Source organism: Alligator sinensis, unplaced genomic scaffold, assembly GCF_000455745.1.
Source record: "Alligator sinensis unplaced genomic scaffold, ASM45574v1 scaffold278_1, whole genome shotgun sequence".
NCBI classification, from domain to species: Eukaryota; Metazoa; Chordata; order Crocodylia; family Alligatoridae; genus Alligator; species Alligator sinensis.
The window spans coordinates 1,082,063-1,094,179 of NW_005841952.1; the positions used below are offsets into that span (position 1 = coordinate 1,082,063).

At 49.6% G+C, this 12,117-nt stretch overlaps 1 protein-coding gene across 8 annotated transcripts in view; it reads left to right on the forward strand.

The window, feature by feature from the left end:
• Positions 1-12,117, forward strand: part of GRIK4 (glutamate ionotropic receptor kainate type subunit 4) — a 271,109-nt gene that overhangs the window by 237,379 nt on the left and 21,613 nt on the right. For all 8 annotated transcript variants that reach the window (XR_003093249.1, XM_025200022.1, XM_025200021.1 and 5 more), the window contains one exon: positions 9,882-9,995. Coding sequence is in view for 7 of the 8 variants with exons in the window: in XM_025200022.1 (XP_025055807.1) it covers positions 9,882-9,995 (114 nt within the window). In the remaining variant the exon portion in view is untranslated. The remainder of the gene's footprint in view (positions 1-9,881; positions 9,996-12,117) is intronic.

Below are 12,117 nucleotides of genomic sequence, written 5' to 3' on the forward strand. Positions count from 1 at the left end.
AGTATCCTGGCCCAGCACTTAATCTCTGTTCAGAAGAAGTGTTGGAAGAGCTGCTTAGCAAAACTGAGGCTCATTTCTCAGAAGCACCAGGGTTTGCATCTCATTAATATTCAGGGAAGCACCCAAGCTTAGGTTTCTTACTGAATTAGACTTTAGTCATTTATGTGCATGCAACTGGGTGGTTTTTGGTTTGTTTGGTTTTTTCTGTCCCTTTTAAATAAAACATACACTTCTGCACGGTGAATACAATTGCAAAACTCCCTGCTTTGTATGACAGCTGCTTCTCACCGGCCTGATCCCTATACCAACATCTGCAAACTTTCTGGGGCACTCAAAAAACAAAGCCCTACTCCTGCAAATGCTTTTGCATCCAGTTCATCACTAGCCATGCAGTGATGCCACTGAAGGAGTATCTTTGCTGGTCTGGTAGGTGAAGAGGGGGGCTTCAGCACCTGTAAATAAATAGTAGTAAGAACATAGAGCGCAAATATCAGACCCCGGGGGTCCCTGCACACTGGATAAAGGGTTTGAGTGGTGTAGCAAAGCCTTACAATCCTTTTATTGAACTGAGAGTGGGCCGCAGATATGAGACTGCCCTCTGATTATGATGCCCCCTGCCCTGCCCCAGAAGGATTCTGGAATTGGAGGTAGGGGAACAAGGGGTGAGGTGCTCCCAGGATGGAGAGTCCACCACCTCTCTGGGGAACCTGCTCTAGTGCTTTACTTTCCTCCTAATAAGAAAGCTTTTCCTAATGTCTAACCTATACTTCCCCTCTTATAACTTGAGCCCATTGCAGCCTCACCAGAGCTGAATAGAGGGGAACAATCACTTCTCTTGATCTGTTGGCACCGCTCCTGCTAATGCAGCCCAGTATCCTGATAGCTTTCTTGGCAACAACGGCCCATTGCTGGCTCATATTCAGTTTATTGTCCACTGTAAACCCCAGGGCTATCTCTTCACTGGTTGCTGCTTTATCCATCAAATTGGCTTGCCACCCTACAGCCATGGCTAGCACATAGAGCTGCAGCAGAAGGCAATGCATTGGATTGCTTAGGCAATGCTATGCTATTGTTAAAGGGTGATTCCTTTCTGACCCTGATCAGTTAATAGTCAAAGACATGAAATGTGATTACCATGCTCTTTGTCCGCATAACTAGAAAGGACATAGAATTATCTAGGCCTGTATTATTATCCTGTCACAGTTTTGGTCTTGATAACCCATCCTGGGGCACTGATTCCCCATAAAGTGACTATGGGTTGTTGGGGGGGAAAAAAACCGTATTTTATTTTATTGCTTCTAAATTAACCAGCCATTGATTTATTCTTAAGTGCTGGAAATTCTATTACCGCTAATTGTGCTATATAATATGATTGAAAAGAGATGCTATATAAATACAAATTTGTTGTTGACCCAAATACACAAGTGCATATCTTATCGACCTGCGCGCAGAGCTAATTAAGAGCGAACGCACGCCAGGAGTGGATGGCCCTGGGGATGAGTGAAAGGGCTATAGGTTCCTTCACTTCTAGGTCAGCAGCTGGTTTGGGTCAGCAGACACCCAACGTTGTTACCATCTAATGGGACTTTGGCTTCAGGGGGAAACAGATTTGGAAAGCTCAGGCCAAATCTTGGCTGAAATCACAATGTTAATTGGGCCCTTTGTGAATCGAGCAGTGAATGAGTTGGGAAGGCCAAGCTCCTCTCTCCTCCCTGGTGGTGGGTTCAGGAGGGGAGCCCCTCAGCGGATAGCGTTGTGACCCCTCTCCCTGCCAAACCTGCCATGGGGCTAGATAGAAAGTTTCAGACTCCATCAGTTTGACTGGTGCCTTGGACAAGCACTAACTGTAACAAGGAAACGTGAAAGAACAGCAAATCTTCCACGTTTCGTATTATTTGGTGCCGCAGCCTTCAGGGACAATAGGGATGGGCTGAAAGAATTATGTCTCACTTTTTCCCTTTACAATATAGTCTCTCACTTTGAGTCCCTCATGGTTTTCTCTCGCTTGCTCGTCCTCAAGCTGGAATGTATTTGTTAGCTTGATACAAGCCACTAAATGTATTTTCAAGGCAATGTGAAAGCTTCTTCTTTATTCTGATACAACTGTCTTTGCTGCCTTTGGCCGTGAGTTTCTGGCTATGCTCAATGTGTCTTCATAGTGTCTGGGCATCAACTTGTGATGAAACTTCAGTGATTAACTCTGTCACTGCTACAGCTCTAAGGAGCAGAGATGGTTTGGAGAGAGTCTTTCCCAACAGCTGCCAAAACCACCTGTCTTGAAGTCCTTGTCTTCCCAAAGTGCAAGGCTAAGCTATGGAGCTAGGAGATTTTTTTACTGTGCAACCCAGTCAGTAGGGAACTATGCTGCAGCATAGCTATAGCTACCATCCCCTAGCATTCATCAGGTTCTTCTTTTTTGTACTGTAGTACACGAATCCCAAAAGGCCCCAGTCAAGAGCAAGAGCACTGGTGCATCAGAGGCTGTAGAGACATGGAGTAGCACATACAATAGGCTAACAAGAAGATGCAACAAGTTAATGGAGTGGTTGGGTTGGGTTGGGGCAGGTAACAATAAGACAAACAAGTTCCTGTGCAGAGTACTTGCACACCCAATCAGGCTGTCAGCGGCTGCTCTCCGTCAACTGATAGTAGTCTGTAGGTATCACTTCAATCATCTCTCTCAAATGTCCAGTAATGGGTGAAGTAACAGCTCTTTGGATGCTTTAGGGTTAGCTGTTACGAATAGCATCTGTCTCCCAGCGGGGTTGCACAGAACCCGCTCCAGTGGAGCCCTGATCCTGGTTGGGCCATTGCACGGTACCATGGTGTGAACAAGACTGGAAAATGCACGTACTAGAGTGACTTGCATGGGGACACTGGCTGGCTCCTGCAGGAAGGCTCGTCTAGGGGAGAGGGTGGCACGTGAGAGCACAGGGTTGCAAGGTGCTCTGACCTAGTGCGGTTCCCCCCTTCCTGCATGAAGTACATTAAAATGCCTTGCATGGAAGAGGGACAGCTACAAAAGCAATTTCCCTCCCTCCTGTTGTGAGCTGCAGTGTTCGAGAGTGTGCTTTCTAGATAAAGGTTCGTTCTGCTTCTCAGGGGCTTGGTGTTTGGCAGCTGCCTGTTCTGTGGCAAGCTGGGTGGCTTTAATCTTCCAGGTCTAACCTTTGGCCAGCACAAATTTTGCTTAAAAGGCGGGGAGGAAGGAAATGTGAGTGCAAAGGGGAGCGAGCTTGGAAAGAAGCTATTTAAAGGCTGGGGAAGGGGGTCATGCAGCCTAAGCCCTGACCTGCACTTGGTAGCAGCTTTTCATTTCAGTTTGCAGTGAAGCGGGCTGTTGGTGCAGAGTTTCAGCTAGAGAAGTAGTTTGGTGGGTGTGCTGGGGGAGAAGAGCTGTATGCGGTTGTACTGGCAGATCTGACTGACGTTCAAGCCAAAGAAGAAGATGAGATGGAGGATGGTGGGGCAAAGAGAGAGAGAGGAAGGCCAGAAGAGTGTTGCCTGTTGATACAAGAGCAGCAAGCATTTGGCAGGATAATGCAGACCATTTGCAGCCGTCTTTTTCCAGCAGAGGCATTTCTTATTACTGGGCATTTTGTTCTCCAGAACTCCCCTTGCTCTGCTCCCACTCTGTTGTTCTGCATGCATAATTGTGGCCAGGGCTACATTAGCATCAGTCTTTCTTCAAGAAAGATTAAAACTTCTGGGACGTCTCATTGCTTGCTAGTCTAGCTGCTGTTTAAAGGCCTGACTTTGCAAGGTCCCGACCACCTCCTTGAAGGTCTGAAGCACTATCAGCTCCCATTGATGTCAGCAGGAGTTGGGAGAACTCGGGTGCCTTGTTTCAGGTGAAGGACTTAGCAGATGCTTGGAGGGATGTGGCATGTTTTCCTGTGTAGTCAGCAGTTAGGATTCAGCCCACCTTGGAAGCGATTGCTGGTGCCAAGGGGTCTCCATGTAAAATGGCTCTGGTGGGTCACACCCCTGGTCCCCATGGATGAATGTCCAGCTCCTGGTTTTTCCTGCCAGTTGCAAAGCAACCTTAGGGGGACGAAGGGGTTCGGGGGCTCCCGGGGTCTCAGCAGAGGCAGGAGTGCCCACAGACGATACATGTCAGCTGCTTCTGCTAAGGTGCCCCCCCGGAGAGTTGAAGGAAGAACAGGAGCCAGCAGAAGCAGCTGGGACTGGGCAGTGTGGGGAAACCAAGTCAGGTGTTTTGTGGGGCACTAGATGTTGGCTTGCTAATACTGCCACCCTACCCGCTGCCAAATTCCCAAGCTTTGCTCTGCGGGTCAGAGCTAGGCCATGTCCCCTTGCCCCCATATGGTCAGATCGGGGCTGAGCCACACACCCTCCCCCTCCTTCCCCCCACCCATGCAGCTGGTTTGGGGCCAGGTCACACCTTCTTTGTCCCATAGGATGGGCTCTGCCCCATCATCCTGAGCTGGGGCTGAGCCAAGCCCCCTTCCCTGCATGGCTAGGTCAGGGCCAGGCTGCTCCTTGCAACACCCACCCTGGGTGCCGGATTAGGACCACTGGCTGGGTCCAGCCCACGGACAGCCCAGGTACTGCCCATGCAGCCTGCTGGGCAAAAAGCTTGTGTTATAGAAATGGGACGTGAGTTTGGGGGTGTTGCTTGTAGCCAAATCTGTCATCTTTTGGGACCCCCAGCCTTGTTGCAAGGCCTGCTTTCGGGGCTTGTTTTGCCAGCGCTGAATTCACACAAGAGTTTGCTCAGAGCTGCTAAGTGTCTGGACTTCTCCCTGTTTAGTTTTGATGGCTGAGCGGGAAGCCGCTGAGGGGCCAGGGCAGGGATCACCTCCCAGACGGTGCCGAGAGCCATGGGGATTACTCCCACGGGGACCCTCCTCATCAAGCCGCCGCTTGACATCACTCACCACTCGTCACCCTTGGCATCAGGATGAGCTCTGCTGGCATCTGCAGTCAGGCTGGCACTGGAGGAGGCAGCTTTGCTCTCCAGATGGAAAATCCCCGCCTTTTACTTCTTAAATCTGTTTAATTGTGCCTCCTTCTTAGCACCCAGACACAGGCTCAACAGTTAATTTCGTGCTCAGCTGCAGCATCGGCATATTCCAGCATGGGCACTCAGAGCGCCGGCAGCAGCCGCGCTTAGCAGCAGCGCTAGCCGTGGCAGGTCATACGTTTCATTGCAGACATCCATGCACCCGGGGCTCCTCGGATCCAACTAGAGTTTTGTTCTCATTTAAGCTGTTGTCTGCTCTAGAAGCATCAGGCTGTGCTCCCATAATGCGCTTGGCTTTTTATTTTTAGTTTATTTAGTGTTCGCCTTGATTGTGCGAATGCAGCACACCATTGGAGGAATAAGAGGCACGTAGTAGTGTCTGGCTCTACCCTGTTCCCTTCCTCCCAATGCTTGAACTCGGACAGGTTTCAAAAGCAGCGAGGAAGTGATGCACCTTCCCCAGATCTGGCATGATGAAACCTCAGTGATGCCTTCTACCTGGGCTTGAGTGAGGAATGGGTGCTGAGCATTTGCATTGGCAAAGCTCCCATAGTTACTAAGAGATGCAACCTCAGCGAGCCACGGTGGGAAAGGCCCGTCTCTCCTGGCCATTTTGAAGCAAAAGTCGCAAGCACGAGGCAGTGGCATTCAGGCAGAGGCTATGAACACATGTGCCTCGCAGATCAAATTTATGGCCGTCAGAACCCAGCTCTTAACTTTCATGACTTCCCACTGTTTCGAGAGACAGAGAGAGAGCCCCAGATATGGCACCATAAAGACATGAAGGCCGAGGTTCGGTGCTGCACTGAGGTTTGGTTTAACAAGGAAGAAGGGGGGATGGATTTGCACCAGATCAGGCATCGGCAGGAGGTTGCTGTCACGCCTGCCCGCTGGAGCAGTTGCCAGTAGGACAATGCTGAAGTCTCAAGAGGAAAGCAAGAGCTCCCCTGACACTGGCTGAAGGAGTGGGTGGCCACCTGTCATACCCAGCACCGCTCTCAGGAGCGTGCCTGTGGCACAGATCATGACTGCGTCCCTCAGCACAATCTAAAAAATGACCTGGCAGCATTTTTTGGCAAGCAGTGCATGCTGAGAGAGAGGCAGCAGGTGGGACTTGTTTCTTAGCAGGTTCCCACAATGGCAGCATGGCATGTACCCTCCTCCGACTAAACCCGGCTGCTTTCTTTCCCCTTGGCACTAGTCCTTGGACATCAGTGCAGCGACGCCCCTTTAAACCACCTGAGTAATGCATCTGACCCCTAGATTCAGTGCTGCTCCTCCAGGCTGTGGTGGGCAGGTAGCTTTCGACTGAGTTAAAATCCATCCCGGGCCAGGAGAAATAAAAAAAACCCCTAGGAGTTGGCATGCTCAGGGCTTAAATGCAGAAGAAAGGACATATGTAATGGCTTTGTAGCGGCTGTCAGTGCAGGCATGGGTTTTCTTTCTTCGTCGCAAAAGCCGGATATTTAAAAATAATAGTCTCTCCTATCTCTAGTCTCAGGCAGAGTTTCTTGAAATTTACCTAAGCCTTCTCAGGATACGGTGCTGTAAGTCGGATTTTCAGTGACACTGAGACTCGGTAACCTTGGAACAAAGTCTTCCAGGTTTGCTCCTGACTGCTGCCGCGCTGGTGTAGTTCCTCTCCCCTCGGGGGGCTGCTCTGGGGAGTGACTTCCCCACGTCTGACCTCTGGGCCAAGCCCCGACTCTGTGCCAAGGCTCCTGCTTTCCTCGCCTAGTTAGCTGCTGAACTCAGGCTGACTTTCAGTTCCCACGACTCCCACTATCTTCTGCCTAATAGCTCCCACCCAGGGCTTGCTCCTAGGATATCGGCAGGGGGGGATCTAGGTGGCATAACAGCACTCCTCCTCCTCCGCCTCCTCAAAGGCACTGCCCCTGGATTCAGATAGAGGAACCAGCTTGCTGGCTGAGTGGTGCCTCCGTGTGCTCTCTTCAGACCCCCTCCTTCCCCTCTCCCCAAGGACCCCCCATCCTCACCCTGTCCTTGAAAAGCATACTGCTGTTCCATGTTCAGTCATCTGCACGTTGAGTTTGCAATCGTGTCCCCGAATCCTTGGTGCTGGCTCTAGCTGGCCTTGGCAAGAGCTTGCATCAGCCAATGCACTTGACTGCGGAGCATATCCATGCCTAGGATCTGAATGGCTCGCAGCCGAGCTGAAACAGGGAAAAAGCACTGCACTGGGGGCAAGAGAAAGGGCTGGGTGCACAGAAGCTAGGCAGATAGAAAAGGGAATGTGAAGACAGACCTGAAGACAGAGGACTAGCCCTATTGGCACCTAAGAGGTGGTCTCTTCAGTGATCACCTGCTTACCATAGGATGGGAAGGACCTTGAGAGTTTTCCAGTCCAACCACTTGCCAATAACGCAGGGTTTGCTTTTCCTTTGCCAGTGTATCTTCATTCCAGTATGATTTGCTTTAAGCTATACCACGCAAGAACTCTCTTGTCATAAAAGCTGCATCTTCATTAGGGAGCTTTTCAGGTACAGCTCTCCCCGGTATTGCTATCTCAGCAAATCCCTCGAAGTGTAGGCAAGTCAAGTATAGCTCGTCCGGGGCTTTCCCTAATCTCAGAATCCCTTCAATACCATGGCGCTTAGATTGGTCAAATCTAATAGTTATACGCCGGGGTGTTCAGCACTTGGGGGGTGGTTACTCCCATGCCCAACCACCCTGCCAGACTGTGGTCATAGATGCCATTTAAACCATCATAGGTAGATGGCTGGATAGATAGGAATTTCCCCTGGCTTCTAATTCCAGTCTCAGCTTCTTTAAGAATCACCTATCTCTGCATCCTAACACAGAATCCGGCTCCGCTTTCTCCAATAAACCTCTCCTGCCCAGAATGTGAAATACCACTTTCTCCTTGACCCGTGCACCTTACTTACTGTTGGGCAGATTTTTGCTGCCTTTTTCCCCCCTTCCTGCGGGTAATAAAATAGAGCTCCAATAAACCGACACTTTGTTTTTGCTCTTGCAGCAGGTCCTACATTTTACAGCCCTTTCGCTGCATGACTTTAAATGGGGAAAGATTTCTGAGAGCCTCTGCCAGAAGATGATTAATCCAGTTATTCTTAAGAAAATCCTGCAACAGCAGCAGGTTCAGGCAGCATGCAGAGAGAGACGCACATGCGAATTTGCCATCTCACGGTGCATTTACAAGTAGGGCATGGATCCGGAGAGATAAGCTGCATATTTTATTGGCTCTTCAAGTCATGATAGTGTACTGGCTGCTGTGTGGCCCTGGTGGAAATCAGCGGTGGAAAGTACAAGCTGGTTTTCTTCCCCCCCCTTGCACAATTGTCACTGCTTACTCTGAAAATAACATAAGTATACATGTAGGAGAGAGGAAGCAATACATATGTAAGAGAGCCGTGCAAACCTCATTTGACAAACAGCAGTTAAAGCCATTAAAGGAAGGTCTAATAATAAATATGTTATTTAACGTGAAGTTCCTTTATGTGTGATACTAAATTATAAAAATGGAAGAAGGGTTATTTATTAGTTTATTTTAACCTAATTTGCTTGATGCCACCATTTGTGGAGGTGTGCGTTTTGGGTGGTGGCTGAGGCCACAAAAGGATAGCAGTCTTTCTCCTGTTATCACCTGGTGGAGTTATCTCTTTAGCTCAAGGGCAGGAGGTCTCCGCGAGGTGCTGCGAAGGTGCAAATCCTGCAGCTCTCTAGCAGGGGCTGTTCTGTTTGCTTTCAGCATTTTGCTTGCAGCCATTTCCACTGTTGGCTTGTCATCGATTTCATTTTCTGACTGCCGAGGCGGTTTCTAATGGTTCCTCGGTTCTTGGAGTCAGGCGATTACAGCAAAATCGGCTTCCATTAGTATCAAAACCCTAGCCCTCGCATTTGAGAAGAAGTGCCGGAGGCTGTGGCCTGTGGCACCTGTGCCCCCAAAAAACTCAAAAAAGGAAAGAAAAGTGGCAGTTGTTGAAACTCTCTGTGTTTCCTTGATCTTCTCATTTTGCAGCTGGTCTTGTGATTTCTCAGTGACCGATTCATAACTGGAATCAGAACTCGTGGCAGAAGTGATGTTGTTTATTAGACCAACTAGATATTTGCAAAAAACACACAAAAAAAATTACTTGATTAGTAAGCGTGAATTCTTGGGGTTGGCAGTATAGCAGTGATGCTTAGGGCCCGTCTCCAAAGATCCTGCATAGGCAGCGAGTTCCTGAGCTGCAGCAATCCTGTGCGGTGTGGGAAGGGCAGGTCTCACGGGTTTCTGGCATCCTCTTCAAATCACCTTGCCAGTAGGGATGGTTTCCCTTATTTCCCTCTGAGAAGCAGGTGCTGTAGGTGTTCATTTTGGATTGTAAGTTCTTTGGGACAGGGCCTGGCTCTGCTTTGTCTGTGTTTGTACAGCACCTAGCACAGCGGGATCCTAACTGGGATTCTGACCACGAAACAGAGGATGACAGTGCCCATTTTGCAGATGGATAGCAGGAGCTCCAGAGAGGCTGGGGATAGGGAACCTCGCTCCACTAGGAAGAAGCAGAAAGCAGCCAGGCGGAGGGGGGTTAAGGCTGGGTGAGACCAGCTAAGCGCTCAGTTGTGCTCCTGGGCAGCAGCTGACTGCATAGTCACACCAGGTGACATCTACCTTGGTGCTGGGTTTTGTGCCACCTCGGGGGGTGGCATCCTGAAGTCCATGGCACAGCTCCCAGTAAAGCCAGGATTTCTCCCATGTCTCATTAAATAGAAGGGTTTTCTGTGGCCATGGGGGTTTGGTGCCTTTGGAGGGGAGAATATTTGGAGCTGGGGATTCTCTGAGCCGGGATGCATTTCTCTGCACGCCTTCCCACCTGGGCACCTGGCCTCTGGGGCAGGGCTGCTGACAATCTCTGCCTTCCTGTCTGTTTAGAAAGCCGACTTGGCAGTGGCTGGCCTGACGATTACTGCAGAGCGGGAGAAGGTGATTGATTTCTCTAAGCCATTCATGACTCTGGGAATTAGCATTCTCTACCGAGTTCATATGGTAAGAGACTTATTTTATAACCGTTTATGTCATTACAGTTATTTGCATGCAAACGCGCATAGTTATAGAGCAGTAATGAATGACTCATAACAATATTTTGGTTTCTTATCTAAACTCAAATGTGCTGGACCTTTATTTCCCCCTCCCTCCAGCCCATCTTAGCTGCAAGGATTCAGCACAGCAACTCTGCCAGGAACACTCCCAGCGCCCAATGCTGCATGCACACAGCTCTCCCTGGCTCCAGGAAGCATCCCATGTACGGGGGACTGCAGGGTCTGCTCTGCTCCCTCCTCCATGCCTGCCTGGCAGGGACTGATGCAAAGCCCAGCATGTCAGTGGAAAGATTCCCGTTCATTCCAGCACTCTCTGGTTCAACCCCAAATGCAGCTGGCACAGGAGCATTGCTGCTGTTATCAGTGGGTAGCCGCACTATCTGCAAGTCTCATCACCCCAGATCTCTGCAGATAAGCAGCACTGAGTCTGGCCAGCATCTGCATGAGGTCACCCATGAGACTTCAAGAGTCGTCTTGCTTATTGGGAACTTTTCTAAAGTAGGAGATTGGCACTCTGGACCCAGAACCTGATCTGCTGCCTTGACTCATTGCTCACATGGAGTAGCACCATCCCCGCTTGAGCAGTCCTGTTGATTTTGGATATGTCTACACCACCGGCACAGAAGTGACTACAGCATGGTGTAGCCACACGCAAGCTAGTTTAGGCTGGCTGCCTCGGCTACCAACAACAGTACAGATGTCAATGTAGGCTGGAAACCAGCCTGAAAAGCCAGGTCAGTTGGCCCAAATTGAGCCAATTGCTGAACTGTCACTGGTTTCTGAGCCAGCTAGTTTAAAGCTAGCTTGGTTGTGTCTACACTTCACTGCTGAGCCTGTAGTGAGAACATACCTGGTGTTTCATGCACTGTTCAAGGCAAGTATGGCAGAATCTGGCCCTTCCTAGACTACCCAGGGTGCCACAAGATGGATTAGTGATTCTGGGAGCTGTGTTAATAAACACTGCAGTGGCATCAGGCATGCGCTGATGAGCTCATTATCTTAAGTGTGTTTCTTGGCAGATGCTCCATAGTTTGGCTCTCCCTTGATGTGTCTGAGATGCCCCCTTGGGTTCTGCTGGGTACCCTGTTACTTGAGTGGAAGGAAAGTGCCCACCTACTTTTAGGAGGACATGAGTCTATAACCCACTGTTGAGTAACTGTGGGTCACCCCAGGGGTGATCATTCTCACCAGCATGGCATTATATCCCATATTCTTTTAGCACACGGCTACACCACATCCCCAGTATGCCCCAGAGTGGGTGCAAAACCCATCTGATGGCTTTTGCTCAGATGCACCGAGCTTGGCAATGCAGTGAAGCTATTAGCATCTGTGAAGGACACTGGTTGGCCCTCAGGAGATCCTTCTGGAGCAGCTTGGTCCATCGCCAAATGTAATACATGTGAATGGAAGCAGGTGGGAGCCCTCCATCTCAGGGCACTCTGAGGTTGCAGTGCAGATGTATATGCTCAGCTGGACAAAGCTCATCAGCTTCGATTCCCAATGTAAAGTGACACACGTCTCCTAAGACCTCCCCTTCGCCTTGCCCATTTGGAACTGGGCACCTTTAGTTGGCTAATATGCACTCCTTTCACTTTAATAAATCCCTGATGTGGCCAGATTTTCTCACTCTTCACGCCAGCTGAAGCCCTTTGCATTCCTGTGTCTCACCCAGGGCAGACTGCTGCAGAGATGGTTCATAATATGCCCAATCTGCAGTTTCAAACATGCTCTACGTGCTCTAAGAAATACGGCCCTGATTCCCCATCAGCTGCACACTAACAACCTGAAAGATAAAACAATTAAAGCCGTTTCTTCCTGATCCCTTCCCCCTCTCTCAATTCACAAGGCTGTTAAGGATGCAGCATTCAGTGGTAGCGTAAACAGGCTCACACACACATCTCTCTGGGCTGGATTTCTCTTGCCAAGAACAAACAAGTAATTACAGCCTAGTTAAAATTCGGTTTTCTCTGGTATGGGCAGAATGAAGGATCAATGAGCGAACACATCAATGTGGATTGGACCCTTTCATGCTTTGAGAGATCAAATATGTGTAAAGACTGGTTCCTCCC